General features: G+C 36.6%; 3 protein-coding genes and 1 pseudogene across 12 annotated transcripts; 1 reads left to right on the forward strand and 3 right to left on the reverse strand.

The window, feature by feature from the left end:
- Positions 1–4,280: 4,280 nt before the first annotated feature.
- LOC132183996 (probable serine/threonine-protein kinase At1g54610) lies at positions 4,281–8,710 on the reverse strand (annotated as a pseudogene).
- Positions 8,711–10,460: 1,750 nt separating this feature from the next.
- LOC132184436 (L10-interacting MYB domain-containing protein-like) lies at positions 10,461–15,330 on the forward strand. 8 transcript variants are annotated; one of them, XM_059598069.1, is made up of 6 exons: positions 10,462–10,616; positions 12,286–12,499; positions 12,770–12,868; positions 13,827–13,896; positions 14,044–14,406; positions 14,501–15,330. In XM_059598069.1, the coding sequence occupies exons 4-6, from the start codon at positions 13,843–13,845 to the stop codon at positions 15,125–15,127; spliced, it is 1,044 nt and encodes a 347-aa protein (XP_059454052.1). In that variant the 5' UTR covers positions 10,462–10,616; positions 12,286–12,499; positions 12,770–12,868; positions 13,827–13,842; the 3' UTR covers positions 15,128–15,330. The 8 variants fall into 8 exon arrangements, with proteins under 8 accessions (XP_059454058.1, XP_059454052.1, XP_059454053.1 ...); XM_059598070.1 differs by lacking the exon at positions 12,770–12,868 and having other exon boundaries at positions 12,286–12,503; XM_059598072.1 differs by lacking the exon at positions 13,827–13,896 and having other exon boundaries at positions 10,463–10,616; positions 12,286–12,552.
- Positions 15,331–17,917: 2,587 nt separating this feature from the next.
- Positions 17,918–20,439, reverse strand: LOC132184352 (light-harvesting complex-like protein OHP2, chloroplastic). The gene is made up of 2 exons (XM_059597964.1): positions 19,837–20,439; positions 17,918–18,201 (listed from the first exon to the last, which is right to left on the reverse strand). Exons 1-2 carry the CDS (start codon positions 20,286–20,288, stop codon positions 18,087–18,089), a joined length of 567 nt encoding a protein of 188 aa, XP_059453947.1. The 5' UTR covers positions 20,289–20,439; the 3' UTR covers positions 17,918–18,086.
- Positions 20,440–21,580: 1,141 nt separating this feature from the next.
- On the reverse strand, positions 21,581–26,339 carry LOC132185678 (uncharacterized). 3 transcript variants are annotated; one of them, XM_059599449.1, is made up of 4 exons: positions 26,179–26,339; positions 25,948–26,047; positions 24,509–25,129; positions 21,581–22,062 (listed from the first exon to the last, which is right to left on the reverse strand). In XM_059599449.1, the coding sequence occupies exons 3-4, from the start codon at positions 25,057–25,059 to the stop codon at positions 21,993–21,995; spliced, it is 621 nt and encodes a 206-aa protein (XP_059455432.1). In that variant the 5' UTR covers positions 25,060–25,129; positions 25,948–26,047; positions 26,179–26,339; the 3' UTR covers positions 21,581–21,992. The 3 variants fall into 3 exon arrangements, with proteins under 3 accessions (XP_059455432.1, XP_059455431.1, XP_059455433.1); XM_059599448.1 differs by lacking the exon at positions 25,948–26,047; XM_059599450.1 differs by lacking the exons at positions 25,948–26,047; positions 26,179–26,339 and adding an exon at positions 26,119–26,140.
- Positions 26,340–26,813: the final 474 nt, after the last annotated feature.

Genomic DNA, 26,813 nt, shown 5'->3' on the forward strand with positions numbered 1-26,813 from the left:
ACGGTTTAAATTGACATGATCACTTGTATTGTTTATCTAAAAAATAGTAAAACCTCATTGAAACTTTGTGAACGCAGTCCTTAATGGAAAACTACATAAATTTATGTGTTTTTGATTGTTCGGTTTTGCGTTTTTCTTATTTTTGGCATTTCACGAAATATGATAGATAAAAATAAAAGTAAAGAAAAGACATTCCCAATTAAGCCAACCTCAAAAGTTAAATGATTATAAATCATACCAAAGCCCAAATAATTCTTGCCGTGTCACAAATGACATAATGGTGTGGCTTTTCCATAGTACTAGGCATGGCCTAGCTAGCAGCAAGCATGAGCACTGACAGCATTTGGCAAGTGAAGTGAACCAGGTTTCCTTTCTGCATGAACATATTACATATATATACACTTTTAGGACGCAAGACTAAAAATCTCCCCCACAACAGAATATAGTGGGTCTTTGAGGGAATTGCTTAGGCACAATGGTCTTTTCAAGATTAAGGCACATTTTCACAGATACCGCAATATCAACGGTAATGATATTTGCACTAGATTATCCCTACCACAAGATTCAGAAGTGAGAATAATCCAAATATGTACGACAAAGCAGAGCAATCGTGATAATGCCTCATGCATGAAAGAAACACCAAGGCCCACAGAGCGCACTAAGCCAGCAACAATGGCATAAAGTGGGATCATGATCCCATTGCTTTCATAAAGGTTGAGAGCCCTGCTGACTCACAAAGTTGCACTACTATATATCTAGCTTGACTAAACAGCATAAATGCTTGCCTTTGCTGCTTGCAGTTGCACATCGCTTTGCCAAAACTTATCTCCCAAAAGGAATTAAAAAGGAGAAAAAAAAAAAACAACCCAATTGGCTGCACATACCCCCACCCTTTTGAACTCATTTCTGCTGTTCCAGACTGTTGAGGGCCCAGATATTGACAGGCTCACAAGATAAATTAAAATTCTTATAGTTAGACTAGCACACTAATTTAATTACCGATCGAATGAATCAAATTATTACTAGAGGATCATATTACATGCCCGCATGCCTCTAAGGCTCAAATACTAAAAAAGTCAAAGATCATGCCAGAATCAAACCCATTGGCTAAGCGCACACCAGGTTGCACCACAGTCTATCCCTGCTCTAGTCTAGGGTTTCAGGTAAACCTTGAGAGACTCTCTCTTACCCATTTTTATTAGCTTTACTCTCTCAGCTAGGATTTGGATTGACTTGGGTGTTGGAGTGCCTCTCAAGTTTTATGAGATGAGTTACATCCACAAATTTTTTTATGGTATTAGAGCCTTCCATTGGATGAATATGACCTACATTACTTATCCCATGACAAGGACTAAAAAAATAATGGCTTGCACGTGAAGGAGAGTGCATGTTGAGGTCACATTGCCTGTGAACAAAACTTTGGGCATGTTTATAAGAAATAGGCAACTATTTCCTATGGAATCGGTTTTATGAGATGAATTAGGCCTATAAATTTCTTCATTCTAACAACCATTTCCTTCTTTTACAGGCTAAACTTCTCTCTAGAAGGTGGCTTAGGTCACTGTAGATGTTCATTTTGCACCCACAATAATAGTTGATGGTTTATAAAGATATCCATTTATATTAAGTCTCATATTAATTATTTATTAAATAAAATTATGCTTTATAAGTAATTAAAAATAAAATAAAATCAAAGCAAATCAAATCAGCTACTCCTTTTAGGATGATATCTAGCTACAGCTAAAAGTGTAGGTAGGGCTTTTAGTGCATGGTTACACATATGATGGCATCTCCTACACCTAGGCCCCGCAGCCACCATCACCACCACTGACCCTCATGATTCCCAAACCCAAAACCAAAAGCAACCTACCAACATCACACATGGGCTGCCACCACTCCGAATCAATGATGCTCGTACCATTTTTTCTTTTCTTCGTATATATGATATATAAATAAGGCGTGGAGAGAATATATTTTCGCAACAAAAGTAGGTCATTTTAATTAATTTTGGCCATGGAAAAGAGCAAGTCATTCCCTGAGTACTCCTCGTCTTATTCCGGCGAGTTCGGGTTCCGGGACCGGTCAAGCTCCTACAACTTTAACGGGCCATGCGAAAAAGGAGACGGGTTCGCGGCGTCGAGCGATCCAGAGCTGAAGAGGAAGAAGAGGATTGCTTCATATAACGTCTTCACCATGGAAGGAAAGCTTAAATCGAATGTGAGAAACAGCCTCAAGTGGATCAAGGACAAGTTCACCGACGTACGCTATGGTGTGTGATAATCGAGTCGCATATATTACATCTATAATTCATGAAGAGTGCATGTCCGTACGTTTTCTCAGTTTTCATGGATCCTCTATAAATATATTTTGTGTCATGGTCTTGTTTAATTGGTAGTAATCGTCAAGAAGATTTGAGGGGAAATTTCCGCAAAAAAAGTTTTGCGTGGAAACGGGTCACGATCGATCGAGTATGATCACTTGGAGTTGGGTGTAATATGTTTTGGTGATATATAGTTGAGAATTTGAATATTTTTATTTCTTTGGTTTCTTCCTTTATCTTATATATGAAATAATTAAATAGAGAAAAAGAAAACAAAATAAAGAATATATATAACTTTAATTCCTAGCCTTGAGAGTTTTGAGACATTCCATTTGGTTAAAGGATATTAGGAAAGTAAATAGAAAGCTTTATATATATATATATATACTAAAGGACTTGGATTAGCTTTTTTCTTTTTAAGAGTAATTTTAGCCATTTTGATTTAGTTGTTGTCACTTATCCAAGAATTTTTTTTTTTTTTGGGGGAGCAAAATTAATGTAGGCATGGCTGGCACAATACATCTCAACCTTTTCTTCTTCTTTTTTCCTCTTAATCACGGAGACAGTAGTTGGAGCTATGTATTAAGGAATAAGCTAGAAGCATGCAGTTTAAAGGTAAGATAAATCCCACACGTACTCCGCCATATCGAACATTAATGGACCCAGAACGTGGTTTTTGGGTTAAACAGGTTTAGATTTGGCTATATTTTGATCCGGAGAAATGTCATACACATTCTCACTCTCATTTTCACAAACTCTCAAATGTTAAATTACTATTTATCCTAAAAAGCTTAAGCTGGTAAGAAAATGTATATTTAATAACTTAACCATTACTTTAACACTCCCCTTCATGTGTGGCTCAAACTCTCTTTTAATAGGTGAGACCCAATACGTGAAATATTTAATTTAAATAGTGAGTGATTTGATGGAAATATCTTGAAATCAAGGTTCAATCCTATGACCTTTGGTTTTGATATCATAGTAAAAATCATCATTAAATTTTAGATTCAAATAGTAATTTTTACTGTCAAATTAAAAAGTATACATTAAAGAGGGTGAGAATGAGAGCAAGTGTAACATTTCTCCTTTCAGCTTAGCCAAGTGAAAAGTTTGGGCAGACCTGGCTTATTGGTACTCTTACAGTAACTTAACACAAATTTTTCTATAGATTTGTTTGGGGGGACATTCGACCCCCTAACCATATGCCTGCTTCCGCCCCTGCAGTCCTTGGTAAATGGCAACAGGAATAGCCGTACGTAAGATTCTGGCTTTCTCCAATTATGATTTTATTATCTGTGGGGTGGGCCTCAAGCCTAAGATCTAAAACTAAATTATTGAACCAATGAAATGAACTAAAAAAATGAATAAGTGCATTAGTCATAAGAAACAAAGGCAAAAAACAAATATGCTGGGGCGTTAATTATCACAATGCCATATGATACGATGGTAGTGGGGGAAAATCTGAGGAGACTTTTGATAGAAAATGTCGCCCACCTCACATCACCTCTTCTCTTCTCTAATTGGTGTACATTAAGCATCAAGCTACAGGGTCATGAAAGTAATCATATCACAGATTTGGGTCCTCTTTCTAATAAGAAAGAGAATCAAGTCTAATACGCACGCCAATCTCAAAGATTAACCGCTATTGGAGTGGATAAGGTAGAGAAGATGTGATCCAGTAGTTACGGAACATGACCAAATAATATAATTAACAAGATAAAAATGTGGTTTATAACATTATTCTTATCATATGTGAGCGCTCATCCTTGTGATTCTATGATTTAATAATATCCAACAATGAATTGAACATTTTCTAACAATCACAAGAACAGGTGACCATTTATAACAAAACATGTGACAAACAATATATGCTTATTGGTTTAGGTCCACGAAGTAGAAAAATATATGTATGGTTAAGAAAAAAGAATTATCTTATTTCTATGTAGTCCTCTCACGTGTCCTAATCATCAACAGCATAGACCTCAAAATGATTCCTAAGATCTTGTCTTTCTGAAATCTCTTGTGGATGCAGACCTTGGGATACGATTTAACCTGTACATGTCATTATCTTTGACATAACTGGAAGTGCGTGTTCTGGAAATGGGCAGCGGAGGCAGGTTCATGATGTTCTTCTCAGCATTGGGATGATCCTGCGTGTTTGGCGACAACCTTTGCTTCGAAGAAACCTCTGGGGAGAGCAAAAATGGTGAGTTCTCTGTTTGTCTGGAGAGCTTTGCGCCGGAGGCAGAGGAGGTACTTGGTGTAGTGAAGAGCGGGCTTTCTGTTCGGCTGCTTGTGCTACCCGGCGGCTCTTGGCTTTGAACTTCTGGCTTGGCTGTCTTCTCCTGACCCTTAAACAATTTTTTCGACAAAATGTTACGATCTTAGTGTTCCACATAAGTTAAGTCTAATTTTGACCATGTGTATATAAACTCTTAGGCACTCTTTTCTTGTAATAGCCTATTTGAGATTGTGTTTAGGAAATAAAGCTTTTAAGTCAAAAAGAGCTTTTAGACAAAAGCTTCATTTTTAAGCTTTTACTAAAAGTGGTTTTTCGGACCCTTAAAAGCGCTTTTATTTTTTTTTATTCAAATTGACTTTTTGAGAGTTAAAAACACTTTTAGACCCCTAAAACACAATCTCAAATAGGCTCTAAGTCGGTTTTTAAGGGTGAGTACTACTCAAGGGCTCAAGGCTTGTATCATTTAGTATCAAAGCTAGCCACCATGTCGAGGACTTTGAGTTATGAAGAGAGCGACCTATAAGCTAGCTAGATTAAAATATTGATAGGTGAGTGGAACCGCCAAAAGAGAAAGGACAACCATTGGGTCAGTGTTAATAAAATGAGCCGCCGTGGATGTCAGCCACGGAAGCATGGTGGTATGTTACGAACCTAGTGTCCCACATGAGTTAAGTCTAATCTTGACTATGTGTAATTAAGATCAAATGGTGAGTTCTATCCAAAGTTTGTATCACATAACACATTAAATCTTATATTTTCTTGTTTCTTTGAAGAAAAAAATTGTTGACGTCTTATTTTGTTTACCTTTGTAGAAGATACAGAATCTTCCTTGGGCTTTGTAGTGGCTTGATCCTTTTTCCTGCGCTCACGAACTGTTCTAGACCGTTGCTTCATTCTAGCATTCCTGTATCTGTAGAAAAGAAAAAAGAAATGGGGTACTTTGATCAGCAAAAGCTTCACTAGTTTATGTTTATGGAGAATACAGAGCGATCCCTTTTCTGCCATATATGGAAATCTTTCTCTCAATCACAGAACAGCAACATCGATCCAGGCATCTAATTCTTTCTTTAATGGTATTAAATAAAAGAAAGAAAGATAATTCAACAAAACAAATTCTTTCTCTTATCGTATTATTCACATATATAAAGGTTCATTGTGGAAAAATAGATATTTTTCAAATGACAAAGTTTTTCTTCAAATTGGGTTAGAGTTTTTAAAGCATGTCATTTTTACATGCATTTTAAATCACATGTTCTATTAAAAATACATGTGTTAACCCACTTTTTTTCTTTTGCACTTTGTTTGGTAAGTAGGAAATGCACTTACTTTTTGTCTTCATTGGGATCCTTGAGATCATCATCTTTGTTGTGGAGTACAGGTAGATCTGAAAGGTTGCACGCCAATGGAGTTGCGTGAAAAAACTGCAATCACAATGGATTTCCACTTAGAATGGACTTCTTGGCATAACATTTTTAGAAATGAGCACTGCTATTGAATCCAGAATGTAGGATTTTCAAAATCTAATTGGAATATATGCCAAAATACCATTTACAGAAAAAAAAGTTTCATCCAGGAAGGATTCCACAAGATTAAAAAATTTAGCTAAATTTTGATGATAAAGTCAAACCTTGAAAGACAGTTTCATATAATGTAAGTTTAGATGGAGTACCTAATCAAGTAAAAATTTATCATACAAGAGAGTTAGCAGGTTAGATTGTGTATTAAAATTGTAATGCTAATATTTCAAAAAATCATCAGATCATTCTTTGTCCTTTCTTTGGATGGCAGGATAAATATTCCAAATATTACTTACTACATTTTGGAGAGCCAAAGATGCACAGCCACGATATGCAGGTTCCAGAGCAAGAAGAGTGCTCAACAGACCCAAAGAAGATTCAGGCAATTCCCTGAAAGTCTCTATAAGACTAGGTTTGAATTGTGGAATTCTGAATTTCTTAGATAATTTGAACTTTTTCCAGTATTCCTCTGATGGTGTGCCACATAGTTTGAAAATCCTGTGAATTTGCTCAACCTGAATGCAAGAGAAAAACTTCATGATTTGAACAACTAGCTGCCAATGGTAAAATCATCAAACCCCATGCCCCAAAAAACTATCCACAGAGAGATTTTGATAAATAGTTTATGAATGTGATGTTTGGATACAACAATGGGTTGGACATGATGAGTTGAACTGACAATTTTTTACATGACTCGCAAACCGGAAACTAATCTAGACGGGTCTAATCCGTTTAATTAGAATGAGTAATATAATCCCTCAACACGACCAAAACCCGACACTTAAACATGAATTGCAACCCTTAATTACCTCGGTTGAACCGAGCATAATAGGTCTCCCTGCAAACATTTCTCCCAAGAGGCATCCAGCACTCCAAAGATCAATGCCAACTCCATAATCAGTAGCTCCTAGCAACAGCTCAGGGGCTCTGTACCAAAGTGTCACAACTCGGTTTGTGAGGGGACGATTGTGGAGTGGAGTGTAATAATTTGCAAGCCCAAAATCTGCAATTTTTAGCATCCCATTTTTGTCGATCAACAAGTTTGATCCTTTGATATCTCGATGCAAAATTCCCCTGTCGTGGCAGTGCTGCAGACCTGAGAGGAGTTGATGCATATAGCATTTCACCTGCATGATTTGTTCAAATCAGGAACAGAGAAAGGAGGAGCACCCAAATCTGGAAGAACTTTTGTAAGAAAAAAGAAGAGAAAATTGTGACCTGCGGTTCAGTAAGCCTCTCTTCAGGGCGAGAGATAATCGTATGCAAATCTGTCTGCATGAAATCGAAAACCAGATAAAGGCTATATTGCATCCTTGATGTAGCCAATCCTTCTAGTTTTATTATATTGGGATGATCCAACTTCTGTAACATCATTATTTCTCGTGCCATAAACTTGACACTCTCAGGTTCTGATGTGTCAAAGCGGACCTTCTTTAAAGCAACAATTTTTTTAGTGTCTTTGTCTCGGGCTTTATACACATTGCTGTAAGTTCCCTGCCCCACCTGTAATGCCAAGTTTTGGATCATATATTTTTATTACTTTGATTTTTCTTCTCTTACCAACTTAAAACAGAGAAGGTGAAAGACCCAACAATTTATAGTTTCTTTCTTTTCTACTTCCAATCTTTCATCCATCAAAGTGGAGGTACTTCTGAGGTATGGGAGTTTTAGAGAAAAGAAATAGATTGCATCAAAGAGAAATTCTTTGAATTTGTTCTTTCAACAAAGAACTATAGTGAGAATGCTGCTTCCATTTATACCAACAGCAACTATTAGGACTTTGACAGATGCACAAAACCCATTATCAGTAACCTGAGAACTGAAATATTGTTGCATCATTAGCAACAATGAAATCAAAATTGAAATTAGGGAAACTGACAAACCCCATTAGTTAAAGCATTTTTTTTTCCTTTAATGACGATCAACTTTTCAAGGTAAAGCCACTTTGTGACACATCCGTATCTTAGTAAATCTCGAATACACTATCCCATTGAGTCGGGACTCGAATAGCTAATCTCGCGATATTAACCAAACGAATCGACCATAGCCGGCTAAGAAAGCAACCATATTGATATTGCACGCTAACAAATATCAGACCAAACATTTATATTTGAAACAACAAAAATAAAACAGAAATTGGACAGAAATGCACATATGCCTTACTGAGCATAACATAGGATTCCGCACTCTTTGGAACCATCCCAGTCAACACCTCTCTTGGAACATTATCAACGAGCCATTTCGGCCACCATCAACCAACTCATCCTCTTCAATTCGCTTGAACACCGATGTTTTCTGCGAAACATTCTCACCATTACCACCAACATCAACTCTCTTTCCCATATTGGCCTTCCCTTCTCCTTCACCTTCACCACCATTGTGCTTCCTGGTCTGAGGCCTATGACGCCCACCAGACTCCCTTTGCGCATCCCTCTGCCCTGTTGATCGCCGATCGGCCATGAGTTCTCCTTTTCCGACGTACCCATTTTCTTGTTTCAACTTGTCAAAGCCTCTAGATGATGAACTCTGCGAAGGCTTTGCCTGAACAACTCCCATTCCTTTCTGGGTCTAGTCCCAGTATTCCTAGTTTCTGACAATTTATTAATATGGTATACTGAGCAACATAGCATCATGAAGAAGAACAAGAAGAAGATCAAAAAATGAAAATGAAACAGAGCAAAACGACATATGTGGAGTTTTAAGGGAGAAAGAGATACCAGAGTTGGCTTTCATATAGCTTGCCTTTCATATAGCTTTCTCCGCAAGAACGCAAAGAGGCTTTTTTGGAAATAAAAAAAATAAAAAAAGATTAAAAATTAAATAATAAAACTCTAAAATATTCTCACAAATTAAATTTTCAATTGGAATCAATGACAGTCCTCAACCCTATCACCGCTTCAGACAAAAAATTATGACTCATGAACGTAAAATATTTCACAAAACTTACCTTGGAACTCAAGAAAGTCCTATAACCGTAACACTTGTAACCACATAAAACACACAGTAAGGAAGCATATATCATAAATCAAAAACCCTAAAATATTTTTTCTAATTAAATTTATTGTTGGAATTATAATAATTAGTCACTCTATAGCCGGAATGGAAGTATGGGGCTCAGCCCGTTAAGATCATAGGCCCATCCAACAGCCTGCCAGACTCACAAACTCATCTAACACTTAATTCTCAATGGCCTACACAAGTAGCACAAGCGAGTGGAGACTATTGGAATGAAAGTATGGTGCTCAGCTCACTAGGCCCATAAGATAGTCAGCCTAAACGTGGCCCCAAAAGGACGAGCAAGTTCACCAAAATCCAACTTTGCGTGAAGCACACATCTAGGAGGAAAACGTCATATCAGGCAAACATTCTCTATGAAAAGTAACATATGAACCTACTTAATTAGGAAAGACGATTCACTAAAGGCAGATCAAAATTGCCTACACAGTCGAAGGCCAAATTAATAGCCGTCTAACGACAATTGCCTTATGAAGGCACACGACATAAATGAGACATCTCATACATAAGGTCAATAGGAAGCTAGATCAAGTATGCTCTCATCCCTTAATCTTCCTCTATCTCTCTTATTTTCACTACATATCTTTACTGATTTGAGCATCAGATGTGGTGTTGGCACCCTCCTCCCTATCTGTGTGTCACTATGATATTTGGTTATCTTGCATAAATCCTGAATCAATGACTAAATATGCGTACTCACTATATTAATTTTATGCAACAACAATAACCATACAAGTCACAAGCAATCTTGTGGTGATAAATTGTAAAATTTGAAATAGCTTTTGTTTTTAGATTCTGAGTAAAGAAAAAAAAAAACAATATGTGTTTTTCTAGTAAGAGAGAAATTTTCTCTCTCTCTCTCTCTCTCTCTCTCTCTCTATATATATATATATATAAGCTTACAAGTTTTTAGATTACAAGGATTTTTAAAATTACAAAATCTGAAAAATTAGTTTACAATCATGATTTCATGCTTATCTTTATTCTTATCCCTCATTTTTCTCAATATCTAATACCGTTTGAAAAAACTTATTAAATTTTTTTTAATTATTCTTCAATTATATCTTTTTGTAAATTCAATAAATCCATTATTAAATTTGTGAACTCATATGAATCTCACACAAATTTAAAAATAAATTTGCTTATTTATTATATGAAAATGAGTTAAAAAAATAATTAATAAAATATTTTTTATCATTTCTCAAGAAATAAATAAAAAAAACTCCAATTTTTATGCAGATATATGAAGAGAAATGTTAGGGGTCATGTCTTGACACGTCAGTGTGTGGTTCCCAGTTCCCACGACGTGTTGGGGTCCACTTTGTTTTGATGTGGCGAGTTGCGGGTGACACTGCTACGGAAAAACGTTATAGTCGCTTCGTGCCGTTTTCTTCAATTCTACCAAAAATCTTGTTTTTTCCATTCTATTTTCTTGGGCTTGAAAATTTGAGAAACTTGTGACGTTTGGGGCTTCGGATTGGAGGAGAAAGAAAACCTTGGTCTGCTCCATTGGGTGTCAAAGGTGCGCTTTCATTTTCTCTCTCTTTTTGGTTTCTGAGTTTCGAGATTAGAATGGAATGTGATCGGTCTGTTTGTTTTACCAATCTGTTTTAGGCTTTGTTTAGTTGCTGAGAAAATACGAAACATTCAACATCCTTGGACCCAAGAGACAGAAAACACGACTAGTCGAAGTGTTTCACTTTCTTGGGTTAAGTTTTTCAATTTTCAAGAAACCCCAAAACAAATGGCAAGTGTCAGTCTTTACTAAGATTATTTCCATATTTTTTCTCATTGGTGTTTTTTTATTTTTATTTATTATTTATTATTATCTCTATGCGTGTGAATTGTGATTATCTGAATCTTAAAGAGTACAAATGGGAAGGCTGTATATATGTCTTGAATTTCCTTGTTGAATTGTTTGCATGTTTTTGAACATCCAAAAGAAGTACAGCCTTTCAAGCCACTTTACTTGGATTATGGGTGAGCTTGGTAAATTTACTTAGATCGAGCTCTAGTGCAGGAGTCTGAGGAAAATCCGGAAAGAATGAATCTTTGGATTTTGTATACTTTTATTGGTATATTCATCTTTTGAAAACGTCTCACAGAGGTTTTTCTTTTTTCTTTTTCGTTGTTTTTTCAATTTCTCAGAGAAAAAGGTCAAAATAAATAAGATGGCTGCATACTATCTCCAAATTTTTCGCCAGTTGGTTCAACATTGTTGGTGTAGTCCAGTCAGATTAGAAGTGTGGTTGGGGTTGCGCTTTGTGGATGATACACTCTTATAAGGCTCTTTTAGCTTAGGAAACATTGACATTTGACTGAATGTGATCATAGGAGTATAATTTATAACATGCAATAAGTAAGTTAGGTGTAACACCCTGGTCCTATATTGAAAAGACGAGAGGAGTAGCCGACATAAGTGTTAATTCTCACATTGCCTAGTTACTAAGTAAAGCTGGACTTTATAATGGATTATAAGGAAGCTCCAAATTGACTAGTCCTTTTGGGGTGATAATACAGACCTGATTAACATTTTTCTCTGGGTCGTTACAAATAGTATCAGAGCCACCTAATAATGTCAGGCCATGTAGTATTGGAGCACTGCATGACGTGGTCCTAACAAGGAAGTCCGGAATTTAAGAGGAAGAATTTGTAACACCCAGTTCTATATTGAGAAGATGAGGAATAGCTCACATAGAGTTGGTGGTTTATAGAGATAGTTATGAGTGCTAAGTTTTACATTGCTTAGTTATTAGGTGAAACTGGGCTTTATAATAGATTTTAGAAAAGTTCCAAATTGACTAGTCCTTTTAGGTGATAACATAGATGTGGCTGCCCTTTTTCCCTGAGTTGTTACACTAGGTAATTAATCTAAAAAAGTTAATTCATAAAGTGAGATGTTTGTGGCATATATCACGGCTATGAAGCCCATATGTAGATCTTGAGCAAAAATTCTAGTCTTTCATACCAAATTAATATCCAAAATTAAGTAGCATGTAGTTTAGTAATCGGCATAAGAAACTGCCATCCACTTCATAGCAGTCAAATACGATTGGCTCAAAATAAATGTGGTTGTGTAAAATAAAGGTGGATTTGGATTATGTGCTAATTGAGCTTAGGGGTTAGCTTAACTATAAAATGAGCACATTTGGGGAGATCTGAACTTTGTAAAAATTTGACCATTATTGCAGGAATCCATCCGCTGAAATGTGTCATTGTCAACCATGGGAAGACAGTCCACCCCAGAGTGAATATTCCCCTCAAAGAACTGGAAATGGTGTAGAGCATCTGCAGGTAAGGTGGGAAACCGGGTTGGCAACGTTGGAGGAACAGATAACAAGCATCGAGGCTCAGGTGGAAACACTTAAGGCATCAGTGCTGCAGCTGCGAGGGGAAATGCTTATTGTAGGTGTGCTGTTCCTGGTTACTGTTGTGTATGCTATATGCACAAATAAATGGTACTATGTTAGTGATGATTAGACTCATTAGTCCTAATTGTACTTCTATTTCATGAGATGTGTGATTGGCAGTTGATGCATTTTGTGGACTGCAGAGTCTTCATGCATAGATGGAAGTTCAGAAAAATTATCTCGTTTTCTTTAATGCTCTTAGAGCTGCTGCTAGATTTAGCAACCTGGAAAAGCATACTGAACCCATCTATGCATTGGATTGCAGTCTCCAAATGGAAAAAAGGAGGATTTTGGCTTAAAGCTGCAGTAATAGCGACCCATTGACCTTGCCTTACACTCGACAAGCTAAAGTGAAAGATGGGAGGTTGGATATCTTCTCATGTAATAAATAAAACCTGTATTTCCTAGTTTATAGTATTCTTTTCTTAAGACTTATTACTTATAAAAAAAAAAAATAGTATTCTCTTCTGGCTTAAGATGTTCTCAAGATGACAAACTTATCATATCAAATGCATTCTCCTAAGAGTAGGGGATGCCAACTAGCCAAGTTGAGCCGAGTAACTTCAGATAGGGTAAACATAGAAGGACTCACTAGATTCAAGCTCTACGAAGCTCAAGCTTGATCACAAGTCCATAACTGACATTGATTTTCATGTCTAACCCTTGGCAGTATCATGCAGTCAGTCATCACCAAGATTGCTGGATCCCGATTCTGTGTAATAGGTTTTTTTTTAATTGCGGCAAGCTTGTGAGAGTTTGTTCGGGCCTCACTTGTTCAGACAGGTGTCTAGGCTCTTCTTGCTTGTGATGCTTGACCACTCATCCGAGCAAGTGGGGTATAAACATGATCTCACATGATGTTGCCTTATTATAGTACAATAGGGCATCTTTATTACACAAGATTTCCATTGCTTCAGGCTAGGATTGTGTTTGACACTGCGATTTTGATTCAAATTGTAAAAATAGGTTGTCTGCTAACCGTATATATATATATATGAAACGATATCGTTTTTGTATTTAAAATTTTAAATATGTATAAAAATGTATAAAAATTTAGAAATAATGTCGTATATAATATGATATTATTGTATTACCATAGAAACGACATCGTTTTGTTCTTTTGTTTTTAATTTTTTCTTTTAAAAAACGGTTTGTAGTTATTAGAGTTACTAACCGCTAACCACCGGTTAACCGCATAGGTAGTTATGGTTAGTAGTTTTAGCCAATAACCACTAACCGGAACCGCTTTTTCACCCCTACTATTTTGTTTCACTCGACGCCAAGAGTTTGTTCTGTTAACAAATGCATAGTAATTAATGTAGGCATGCATATGTTGTGATGCTGGCACAGGCTGCAATTAGCAAAATTGATTTTGGAGTGAATACTCAAGTGGTAGGTCATACAACATGTTTTCATGCATTTTCCTTATCAATCTGTTTTTTTGGAACCATAAAAACACCATTGGTTTTCAAGATCATAGATAAAATTACATTTGATCATAGAATTTAGACACGATCTTTCAAATTATGTTTTGTGCAGATGGATAAGAAAAAGGAGACCTCCAATCCCAATACTGAACCATCACAAATGAACTCAATTGCTAGAGCTACGTGGACATCACAATTGACTACAAACTTTTGTGAAGTGTGTGTGGATGAGGTGCTTCGGGGTAATCGACCCACTTCCCACTTTACTAAACAAGGTTGGAGAAACATTGAAGCTGCATTTAAAAAGAATACTGGTAGGTCATACACATATCTCAAGTTTAAGAATAAGTGGGACACGTTGAAGAAAGATTGGATTGCTTGGAACAAACTGAAAGGAAGTGAAACTGGATTGAGGTGGGACGCAACCAAAGGAACAATAGCTGCGACAGATGAGTGGTGGGAAAGGAAGTTAAAGGTGTGTTTCTATAACCCAATTTATGTATGTTTCTTTTCTTTTTAAGGAATATTATGTATTTTTAGCTATTAATACGAGTATTTTCATTACCTAGGAGGTTCCTGGAGCTTCAAAATTTCGAGAAAGAGGTTTAGAGAACCTTCATTTATTAGACATCATGTTTAGAGACACAACGGCCACTAGAGAAGGTGTACGGGCCCCTTCTTTAGGTGTTTTACCTACTAACTTTGAGACTCCTAAGGAGGGATCATGTGACTCATCTAGTGAGTCGGCTCCTCCATATGGTCATGATAAAATTGAGATACTTAGTCCTACACAAATGCCTTATCCTTCACAATTGTGTAATACTATACAACCGCCTAATTCTACACAGCCAACCAAAGAAAAAGGAAAGAAGCGAGCAGCTACCTTTATGCAAAGTGAAGGGAAGAAAGGAGTAGTGTCAAAGCTAATATACGAGCTCAGTCATATTAGTAATGATAAGGAGTTAAAGAGCTCAGCTAGTTCAGAGATTTCTGGGAGCAGTATTCGTGATGTCATGGAACGTGTATGCACCTTGGATGGTGTTGAGAAAGGTTCTAATCTCCATCTCAAGGCGGCTCATATTTTTCAAAAAAGAGAGAAGAGAGAGATGTTTGTTGTGATAGAGGAACCACATTTGCAGCTTATGTTTCTAAGAGAGGAGGCAAGATTGTTGGGAGGACAACACTTCTCCACTTGATTAGCAAGTGTAGAAATTTTCAATAAAACTATTGTTACGGTCTTGCTAGAATGTTTGAATGATGTTTTTTCTCTTTACATATATCTTTGAATAATGTGATTTTATTTCTCCACTTGGTACAGCTTATTTTATCTTTAAACAATGTGATTTTGAAGATTGTGATTATTGAACAATTTCTTCAAAACGATTAGTTTATTGCGTTCTATCTTATTGATTTTATTGTTGTTTAGATGTCATATATATGAATAATGATATGATATGGGTTATGGTAATGATAATCATTATCATGATAAGAATGATGATGATGATAAATTTTATGATCTTATTTTTGTTGGATGTCATACAGTTGTGACATATTTCATTAAATACATCGATAAATAACCTTGCAAACTTTTTTAAAGAAACTAGGTTAAATGTTATGATATGTTTAGAATGAAACCACGTTTTTTCTTTCAATTATGTAATGTTTTACAACATACATATAGACTTCAGCAACAAGAGGTAGTAGGCTAGAAGAGTCAATAAGTATATGTTTCAATTATGTCATGATAGTCAGCACTCTCTTCTCTCTCCTGAGAGAAGACTTTTTTCTCCTCAATGAGGGCATTCTACCTCCTCTGTCCCTTCTGCCTAGTGCAGCCGTGCCTCTCCTCCTCTCTGTTACCAGTCTTCCTTTCTATCTTTTTGGCCATAGAGTAGTAGCATTGTTGTTCGTCCTTCACTTGTCGTCTCCACTCTGCTTGATCGTCGTCATCTAGCCATGTTCCACTCCCAACCGTCGCGCTGTTCATGGTTCTACAGAGGATCTCAGATCTAGATCTCTTTAAGCCTGATCTGCCACCTTCCGTTCCTCCACAGCTCCGACGCGCAACTCCATTAGCTTCCTAGCTTTTCGCCACTGCCACCATTTTTCTGGTTCGGCCACCACGGGTTGCCGTGTGTTCCTCACCCATCGACATGTGTCCTCCGAGCTGCCACCAGAAGCTCTCCCACCGGTCACCATCTACCCCGTCCTCTGTTCAAGCTGTTTCTTAGTGGGCTTTTTTGCTGTTTTTTATATTTTCCATGTACTTTTATTTTCTTTTGCAACTCTGTTTGCTTTTTGCTGCTTGTTTGTTTTGTAGGTTCCTGTCTCCATCTCCCAGTTCTTTGGTGTTTAGATCTTACCATGGAGACTTTTGTAACCAAAATTGTGTTGGTTCTTCTCTTTCCTGCAATCCCTACATCGGACTATGACAATGCATTTTTGACTTCTGCCTCTTTTTGGTGGTTGTTATTAGTTCCAAGTGAAGGTTCAGATAGGTTCGCCTTAATTTATGCCTTTTTTGCTTCTATAACGGCCTTATATGGCCCCTTGAGAGGACCAGATCATTTATTTGACCAATTTCTTACGTTTTTTAATTATTTTCGCTCTGTATTAGTTTGTTTTGGGTCTGTTGTTTGGGAACTTACTCCACTTTCATTTTTAGGATCACCTACTATTTCTTTATTTCAGATCAAGAGTGAGAAGAATCTTCCCTTATAACCATTTCCTTATTCAATTAAAAAAAATAAATAAATAAAGATACTTGCACGTGAGTCATGTAATAGAATGGTTTATGAAAAATTTCAACATTCTAATGAGACTATTTCATGAAGTTTTGGAAGTGCTTAACCCAATATCAATAGATCTCTTCAGACCTTCTAACCCTACCTTTAATGAAGTTAAAAAAATAAAAATGAAGAAGAAGAAGAATGTTAGCCACATTCTAAAGTACTTAATATTCTTGTTCTTTAATTTTCCTCAATTTGTGTGTAGCCTTTGTTAAGATTATTCAACAAGTATCTAAGATTTAATGGAATACTATATTTTAAGATTGCATTGGTGCCGTTGATAGAATGTCTCAATTGTTATTAAAGACTACTTGGGATGCACAGGACAGTAACCCAAGTTGACATGCATTAATACAATACAAGTATACAACTATATAACACACAATTAGGTTATCATATTTTATAATCCTACTTAATGCCTGTTAGGGTGTACGTTTGAAAGGCCTAAAAATGCATTTAATACTCAAAAAGTCTGTTTAAAAAAAAAAGTACCCGTTTGGTAAAAAACATTAAAAGCGCTTTTAAATGTTCAAAAAGCTAAAAAATGATCAAAGCGCACTTTTAGCAAAAGCTTAAAAATAAAACTTCTGCTAAAATGCTCTTTTTAACTTTAAAGCTTTATTTCTTAAACACAATCTCAAACATGCTCTTATGCTATCTTACACGTGCAGCCCTTAAGAATGTGAAATGCAATAATACAGTAAACGTGAAGAACTTCCAGTACCATAACACTAAGGAATGCATATTATATCTAATATTATGAGTAATGCTAAAAATTATATTTTTATTTCACATCTATCCTATAATGATGACGAGACATTCCTACTAACCCTCGAGTCAATTCAAAAAAAAAAAGAAAAAATCTGAAGATTGGTTAGGACTACTAGATCAATATTGTGAGATAGGTGTTAAATAAAAATGTAATTTCTACTTATAAATATAATTTCTAGCATTACTCAATATTAGCATCAATAGGTTACTGAAAATGTGCAGCAAAAAAAAAGATGAACTTGTATTAATGGAAGAGTAATGCTAGAAACTACATTTTTATCCTACAATACTGATGTGACAGTCTCAACTAACCTGTGGATTAGTCCTTGTTAAAAAAAAAAATCCACTAGTTGGTTGGGAGTCTTGGGACTATCACATTAGTGTTGTGGAATAGTTGTATGATAAAAATGTGGTATATAGCATTACTAATTAATGGAATCCAGTAAATATATACTGTAGTGAAGATACAGGTTGATGATAGGAGATGAAAATTAAACAAATAACTCAACAAGGTTGCAAATCAAACAGCGGATGTGACTACAGCTATTACAACAATCAGAAAGTATCAAATGGCATTGAGCATCAAGCAAAAGAGTTATTCCAGATCTACAATCCCGAAATTGGAGAGAAGGATCTTTACTTGGTCAACAAAGTCCGAGCCTGTTGCAAACTCTGTTAGCATCCCAACAGCAAAACCAAACATTGCCCATCTGTTTGACCAACATCCCAGACACAGACAAATAGAAGAACCCAGATCAAAATCCATATAAAGTTAGAAAACTACACATATCAATGTAATAAGTATAATAGCATTTCCTACAGGATTGACATGGAGGCTTGTTTGAAAAGAGTTTAGGGTAACAGATAAATTGATCATAGGATTCTAGTTGTTTTCTTCAAAAGATGTTGCAACCTCACTCCCACCCTTTTTCCTTCTTCTTTCTCTCTCTCTCTCTCTCTCTCTCTCTCTCTCTCTCTTCTGAATCACTTCAAACCATGTTTCTCCCAAAAGAAGAGAAAAGAAAAGAACAGATCCTCCAATAATCATTCACAATCCATCACTAACAGCCAAATTGGTTAGTCACTGAATATTCTTGCTGTACATCTTTCATGATGCTAACATTGGTGCTAAGTGGCAAGGGCAAAAACGACTGATGCAGTGGATCATCCAAACCAAAAGATCTATATGAATGGAATCTATCCAAGGAAAGGGTAACTATAGAGTCCGTTTGGCTCTGCTATTTTGTAGGCCAAAAGCATGGAAAGTGTCCCGTTTGTGAATGCATTTGAAAAAAAATAACTGTTTCAAAATTGGAAAAAAATTTTGGTTTTCAAATTGCAAATAAGGGAGCGTTCCTAAAAATGCACAATTTTAAAGGCTGAAGTGGGATTTAGAAGCTAAATCGCAATCTTACCAAACAAATAATTGCGTTTAAAAAAAAATCAATTTTTTATTAACAGCGTTTTAAAATTGTGATTTTTCAAACTGCACGTTTTGAAATCGCTAAACCAAACGAATCGTATCAAACTCAAGCAGTCAGGATTGAATAAATTCAGAGGAGGAGATCCAAAGAGTTTAATATACAGAGAAGAACTTTATGAAGAAAATTAAGAAGACACCTAATGACCAGATGGTTTTGTTGGCATTTTGTATCTAGAAGAGATGCCATTTCATGGAGACTGGTGAAATGAGTAGGAATCATGTACTCATGCAAGAACTGAATCATATTGAATATGCATACCCAGGATAACCGCCATCTAGATTGCAACAATTAGGATGAATGTATGATTATTAGATAGCACTTAAGCATCTGCAGAATCATACTTTTGGGTTACCTGTTTAATTAGTTTCTCTGTTTAATAAGATCAATGTGCAATTCTAAATGTTCTAGGCAGTAGCACAAATAATGATGAGGCAAGGCGAATGAGTTCCAAAAAAACCCAAAGTCAAACTGCACGAGTATCTGAGCTAGCCATTTATTTCACCCCCACCAATATTTAGAAGTGTTATTGCTTTAGGACTGCAGGGATATTTGAGTGCCTAATAAAAAAAGATGGAAGCCAATTACTTTCCAAGTGAAGTGATTCTCATTGGAAAAATTCCTTCTTTTAAGACCTTGACCATTTTTTCCCCAAAAATAAAAATATACTTGAATCCCATTCAGGTTTAAACTTCCACGAATATTACATCATGTTCATCACCCAAAATTGCTCAATTTTTCATTAGAATTAAATTAATTGTTTACTCCTTACTGAATTGATCATTACCATAACTGACACAAACCCAGAAAAGGAAAACTCCAAAAACAAATAAAAAACTAAGTCACTCAAAAGGAGAAGCTTACCTTCCATTACTGATTTCATTCTTTCCAATGAATCCAAAGAATGGGCCTTGATCTGCTTCTTCAAGCTTCTTCTGCTTAAAGTAATCCTGAAGCTCCTTAGCCTTCTGCCTCTGAAACTCCAAAGTTATTACATTCTTACCGTCCCCAACAGCCACCGCAGCCGGCTTCGGCGGCGGAGCCACCGTAGATGACTGAGGAGGAGAAGGAGGAGTGGGCTTGAGAGGAGTAGGGGGAGAGGGCTCTCTGACTGAAGGAGCCACAGGTCTTCTTAGAGGCCCTTCAGTTTGGGAGCTTCTTATGGTGACTGTGTGAGGCTTACTTGAACAGAATCTAAAGGAGTAAGAAGAAGAGGCGGATGAAGTATAAGATGAAGAAGAAGAAGATGATGATGATGATGGTGAGGAAGTTGGGATTTTGATTTTGATGTACGGGATGGAGGATGTCACTGACATTTTCTCTCTTTACACAGACACGCACTAAAATTCTTGGGCTATTGGTTTTGGATTATGGTTCGTTTTGTTTGATTGTGGGTTTATCAGAACTGGAAGTGGTGTTGATGTGGTGTGCGTATGTGGATAAGATGTTGCCAAGCTTCAGCATACATACGCCTCCTTCTGTTCGCTGGCCAAGTCAAATCCTTTATATATTGGACACAGTTTTCAACAAATTGGGTTGGAAAATTTCTTTTAGACACGTTTCTTTTTTTCTTTTTAATTATGTTATTAAAAAAAGAAAAGTCTGGAAAAAAACTATGTCCATATATATTTTAAAAATCATGTAAATATAAAAATGTTTTAAAAATCATGTATTTCTTATATGCTCGCATGCTAATTTTATAAACCGAGTTGAAAGAATTTTTTTAATCCAATTTGAAGAAAAATTATTTCCTTTTAATTTTAATCCGAGGTTCTTAACAATAATAATACTAGTAATTGTTAACGACAATGACAAGAAGAATAAGTCAAGGAGGTCGCTCTTTTTATCTTTTACCTTCTAATCATATGGGCAATCGATATATGAATGAAACACATGAGAGCGGCTGCACATGAACGATGAAAACCACAACAGCAAAAAGCTGAATTCTACGGAGTTGACATGAGATGTTCCAAGCCTCATTTTCAAGCTAAGCAGGGGAGGGTAGAGAGGGGAAGAAGAAAGGAAAATCCTTGAGTGGAGGGTAGAAACGGCCCATTTAGCAATGTAATGGGCTTACTATTTTGTAAAGCTTGATCCGCGACTTCCATACACAAATATTCGAACTCCCGTCCTGCAGAGAATAGGCTGAGGACGAGTAGGATCCAGTACAATAAGAGCTGCCCTATTGCAGAGAACCCCACCTGCTCGGGTAGGTATTCAAGAAGCCCAAGTAGGTGGGCTTGAATAACTCAGACACCTATCCGAGCAGATAAAGCCCGCCCCATGCTCTCACATGGGCTGCCCTGTTGTACTAATTGGGATCCAGCTACAAGCAGGTAGGACACCTTACTTGGTATGAGAGAGGGAAATCACCTGCATCATTGCAATTTATAGCACACCGAACCTAAAAGCGAAGGGAAGCCACTATGTCATTCCCCTAGCTTTTGACAATTATGAATGCAAATGCCCACCTCTTACCTCCATATAAATGCTTTTAACAATTAAATTATAAATAGTATGACTTTTGTAAAGAAATGAAACCAAATGATTGATCTTCTGCAGCGTAAATCAGAGAAAATTACGCTGCATTGATAGCTTCACTTTCCAATGGGTAATGGCCTCAAAGCTCCACAGCATCTTAAATTCATAAAAAGAAGAACAAATGGCTAAATGTTTATTAACCCGAGAGGTAAGGAGCAAAAGAATTTCACACTAATTACGATGAAACAATAGACAATGGAGTCACACATAAAAAGAAGAATAATAAACAAAATGAAATAAAGCCAAGAGTGACAAAATCCGGCAGCAAACTAATATAGACACAAAAATAACAGTCTAACTTGTGTAGCCAGAAATAGAACTCTTGCTGTGATTGGTATTCAATGTGGCTCAAAAACCAGCAATATTTTTCTCCACAGAAATAAGTTGAGCAGAGGAGGGCGTAAACAAGCTTTGCTAGCGGATGCACCGTTTCTTTTGGACAGAAGTTGAGCCCATATTGTATTTGGCTAAAAGCCAAACTACATAATTGCACACGAACAACTTCTTGCATTTCCATTGTCAAAGTCGTCATCCGATCCATCCGCTTCACTGCCATTGCATCAAGTTTTTATCTCAGCAAAAGAATTAAAGATTAAGAGGAGCAAGTGAACAACCAAGAAAGAAGAAACAAAAAAGAAACAGAAACAAATATAGGGGAAAAAAATCTTGGGGTGGGGGAAAGACCTACTCCCTACATATAGCACAACACCTGCCAGAGCATCCAGTGCAAGACAGGCCGGAAAAGATTGTTTTATATAAATAGCTTAAATAAGCCCAGTCAAACATGACTGTTCTAGGCGGGGCAGGCCACCATCTTCGAATGAATCTCAACTTCCAAAATTTTCAGAGAGGAGATATATTCCAGATATATGCCCTCTAGTTAGCACCCAATGCTTGTGCTTTTTTTTCTTCTGGTTTTCTCTTTGGTAAAGTGCTACTTCTTTCAAAAAAAAAATTCCTGGTTTTGCATACTAAGACCCCAGAAAAACCAAGCGCAGCATGTGAAATCCCTGTAGTACTAGAAAACAAATTCCATTGCGGTCTTTTTTCTTTTTTGGTTGTTTCTTTTCTGTGTTGTCTTGTGGTGTTTGTGTACTAATTGCTCAGACAAAAGAAAAAGAGAGCAAGTTGGAGAAAAGGTGGGATTTTGTGTGGAATAAAACACCCACAACCTAGGTTAGTGGTTACGTACTTAAGAAGGACAATGGCAGAGCCAAGAAATTTTTTTGGGGGCGTCTAACTATTGTGTTTTGGAAAAAACAAAATCCAAATATAATGTTTTTTCATATTTTTGGGGGAACCGAGGTTCTTTCAGATTTTTGAGGGGATAGTATTTTTTCTGAATTTGGTGGGGGGTGAGGCCATGGCCATCCCCACTTGCCCCCCACCGCCCTATTGATCAGCATCTAGCAGTTGGGAATCATCAAAGAGTTGAACCTTGTAGGGCCTCCAAGAGATCATTTAGAGGCCTATTTATGTAATGAAATTTCTTGACCCGTAGAAACCAAAATTTTCAATTGCAAATAGAGAAATTCTCTAATTATTCAACAGATAACATGAGCATCTAAATGTTAAGGTACGCCTATTCATATTCTTCAACATTTTCAATCTAAAAATTACTGAGAAAAAATTTCATGAGGGACCTATAATTAGGTTACAGCCATACAAATAAAATCCCAAGAAGTTAACAAACAAGTGTCGCATTTGGAGAATTCATTCGAAACTGAAAATTCACCTGCACCTTAGCTCCACATAAATAAGATCCACAACTTGATCAGAAACAAATAAAAGACAAAATAATAAAAATAAATAAATCTTCAAAAAATGTGAACTAAAAGAACCATGAAGGGATCCAACCCAAGTTTCATCTCAGCTTAACTAGTTTTATAAAAATAACATAAAGGACCGCATGGCAATGGACATAGAATAAAGTGAAGCAGAGTACCAACACTTGGAAACAGTTGATTACACTTTCAAAGTAAGAAAAGTGTGAGAAAACTTTCTGTAAATTGCTGTAAACTATTGCGAATTTGCACTTCAAAGAAAACATTTTTTCGCTAGGATAGTCACTAATGTTTACACTCACAAAGATAGTCCCTGATGTTAAACCTTCATAATGGACAAGGATAAAGGATGAAGGGCAATGAATAAAAAAATCAAAATCCCAGCATTCACATGGAAACATTTAAAATTAACTAGTTTCTAAGTGCCTATTTCCCAGTAATAATAAACGTAGTCCCTTATTAAGAGAAAAAGAAAAATCTACCGAGATCCATCCTACCAACCTCCGATTTATCATGTGTCCTCAAGTTGCAACTATTTCACATGTAAAGCACATGGAGGTTTCTTTTCTTCTACTGCTGCTGCTTCCCCTTCATATTTAACTGTATCAGATCTCTAATATTTTCTTCCTACTTCATCTCTCAAATCTTTTGCTTTTTACCTTTTGGATTTTTTCTCATCTCCACGTCATTATTCATTACTTCTCCTTCCTCTTGTTTTCCATCGACATGTGTGTTTTTTATCTCGACAATAACTTTGGAGGATCCTTCAGAAAAGCTTCAACACATAAGCTAAAAACTATGGCCTTGGCCTCCACATGTTTTGAATAGCATTCTAAACTGAGCCTTTTTAAAAAAATAATAATAATAATATCAGGAAGCCAAACTTCTAATTCAAGTAGCTTATTAGGACCAATGGGAAGAATGTACATTTCATATGCGATAGCAATGATGACCAAGGCTTTTGAGAAGCGAAGGCCAAGAACTAGCTCAGAGAACCGATGGTGATTGCTACAATCAGAGAACTCCTAGACAACAGTCATTAGCTTAGCATCCATGGCACAAATAATTACATATCTAGCCCTCCTAACATTTCTACATCACACACAAAGCCAGAGACATCATTTAGGGTTTGGGGGAAGCAAACTCCTACAATTACATAAAATACAAATAAATTAAGATTATATAACATTTCTTAAAACAAAGTTCCATACCTCGGCTCAAATTCCCTAATCTCAACAAGCTCACTCCCACAAGTATCTGTCCACTGCACTTTCCGCCTTTCTGTATGACCAGGGATATCACTACCCTTTTTGCCCAATGTTTCACGTTCATTAGCATTCTCAAAAGAGACAGGAGCTCTATTTGATGGCTTCTTCAAGCTACTTTTAAGAGCAACCTTTCTTGCGTTACTATCATCATCTAGATCAGTGGTACAATCCTTGCCCTTGTCAGAAACAAGAGGCCCCGGCAAGACATCTTGCTGATGGGCAGGACCCACTTTAAGAGCCGATGAGGTGTCAAGCCCTGCGGAAGCGCGACCAAAACAGACAAAGGAGGCGCACCCGCGGGGAAGCCAGTTCTTCGTGGAAGCCAGCTGGAGGTTAGGATCGGATTCTTGGTCCACCAACTGGTACTGATTCCACGGAGAAACTCTCATGGGTTTATCTTCGTTCTTCTGACCCAAGAGAAGAAGGGTCAGACCCTTGCTATACCCAGAAGCTGAAGAAGAGAAGAATCCTCCTCCTTCTACTGCCAATAACATCAGTTCTGCACATTGGGGCACCCAGGAAAAATTTCTTTACAGCTTCCTCCCTTAGAAGGACCAAATTAACCTGTTATAGTTATCAAGACCATCAGCTTTGGCATGTTCAAAGAATAACTGACGTAAATCCGGTTCGCAAATTCTCTGCCTTTTTTTTTTTTTTTTTTGCAGATGTCCAATCGAACCAGTTTTCTTTTTTAAAAAGCATTTGCAATGTTGACCAAAAACTCATATGAAGTATAGTGTAGGCAAAAATTCCAAAATCTTAGAAAATTAAATTGTTATAATTAAAAGACGAGGAGAACCACATGATCACACAGAATGAAGACTTCATACCAAAAGTTGACAAATTCCCAGAATTGTAAGAGAATGCAGTTGGCAGTAAATTGAAAGAATCTGAAAGGTCGTGAATAGAACAGAGTTTCATCAAAATTATCAAGGCAAGCCGAGTATTATTGGAAAATTACTAGGATGCTGTAGCAAGTACGAGTTTCAAGCATCCATAAGCATTGAGAAAAATAAAAGGAAAAAAAATGGCGAGAGAGAGAGGGAGAGCAACAAATCTGGGCGCAACAATGGGAAAGAATGAAAAGGAAAAAAGAAAAGAAAATTGGATGCAAATATTAATGGAAATTAATCACATAAACCATCAGGAAATCAATCAACACTAAAAGTATATGTTACGAAAAAAAAATTAATTGATGATTCAATAATACTAATAAAGGATTACTTGTGAATAACGGAGGTTGAAGATCTCCTTACTTCAAAGCAAGAAGAGGAAAAAAAAAATTTGATAACAAACTTCGTGACCCCCTCTCAGTAAAGTTTCTACTTAAATTAACAGTTATTTAATGAGCGAAAAAAACGGAGGAGTATGACAAGACGCACCACTTCACACACAAAGCTTAAATCCACCTCAATCTCAAATAATTCCGAATCTTTAGCTCAACCAGTTGATTTCATTGAGTTGTGTTTCACATTTTTCAAACTAAAAAGAAAAAGAAACGGAAAAGAAAAACACATCAGCAAAGCAAAGCAGAGGATTAAAAATTTGCTCACTCCGTTTCTCGAGAACCAACCGGAAAATCAGATCGAACGAGAGGTAAAAGCGTGCAATACCTGAAAGAAATGCAAAGTCCGAGTAAGATCTCCGGCGAGTAAATCAAAAAAGGCGGCAGTGGTTGGTCCAAATCGTCAGCGGCTGCGGAATCTCCGATCGCCGCTTGAAGGAAAAAGTCGCCGAGGAAATGGGAGAGGGATAAAAATAAAAATAAATAAATAAAAAGATTGAGCGAAGCTCTGGACCGAGTTATTTAAAAGGAGGATAGGGATAGTGACTCCCAGGGCGCATGATGGCGATGGGACCCCTTTTTTTTAATTTTTTAATTTTCTCTCACTTTTGAGAAATTATTAAAAGTATTGGAGCAGGGTGTGTTGGTAGTTGTGATTAAAAGAGAAAGCTTGCTTTTGTTTGATTGCAGATGGCTGCTTTAAGCCATTTGATTAATTTAATAAACCAAGCACTTGAGTACTAAAGTCAATTAAGAGTTTTTTTTTTAATGTAGAGAGTGTTTTCTTATTTTTTGTATATGGTATTGAGATTTTTTTTTTTTTTTTTTTTTTTTTGAGCCAAAAAATGGGCTCACAGGTATTGGTCACTGCTCCCAACCCACTTAAACACCGAAACACATGGCGTGAGACTATCCATACAGTAGTGGAGCTCGCCAAATCTCAATCTCTCAACCTCGGACTCG

This window comes from Corylus avellana, chromosome ca6 (assembly GCF_901000735.1).
Source record: "Corylus avellana chromosome ca6, CavTom2PMs-1.0".
Classification (NCBI taxonomy): Eukaryota; Viridiplantae; Streptophyta; class Magnoliopsida; order Fagales; family Betulaceae; genus Corylus; species Corylus avellana.

Coding starts and splice junctions, on each gene's coding strand:
- LOC132184436 (XM_059598067.1), top strand. CDS start 12,302: ATGTGTCATTGTCAACCATGGGAAGACAGTCCACCCCAGAGTGAATAT. Junction 12,500..14,043: donor TGCGAGGGGAAATGCTTATT/GTAGGTGTGCTG, acceptor TGTTTTGTGCAG/ATGGATAAGAAAAAGGAGAC. Junction 14,407..14,500: donor GGTGGGAAAGGAAGTTAAAG/GTGTGTTTCTAT, acceptor TTCATTACCTAG/GAGGTTCCTGGAGCTTCAAA.
- LOC132184352 (XM_059597964.1), bottom strand. CDS start 20,288: ATGTCAGTGACATCCTCCATCCCGTACATCAAAATCAAAATCCCAACT. Junction 18,202..19,836: donor AATGAAATCAGTAATGGAAG/GTAAGCTTCTCC, acceptor TTGGTCAAACAG/ATGGGCAATGTTTGGTTTTG.
- LOC132185678 (XM_059599448.1), bottom strand. CDS start 25,059: ATGTTATTGGCAGTAGAAGGAGGAGGATTCTTCTCTTCTTCAGCTTCT. Junction 22,063..24,508: donor ATTAGGGAATTTGAGCCGAG/GTATGGAACTTT, acceptor ATGCAATGGCAG/TGAAGCGGATGGATCGGATG.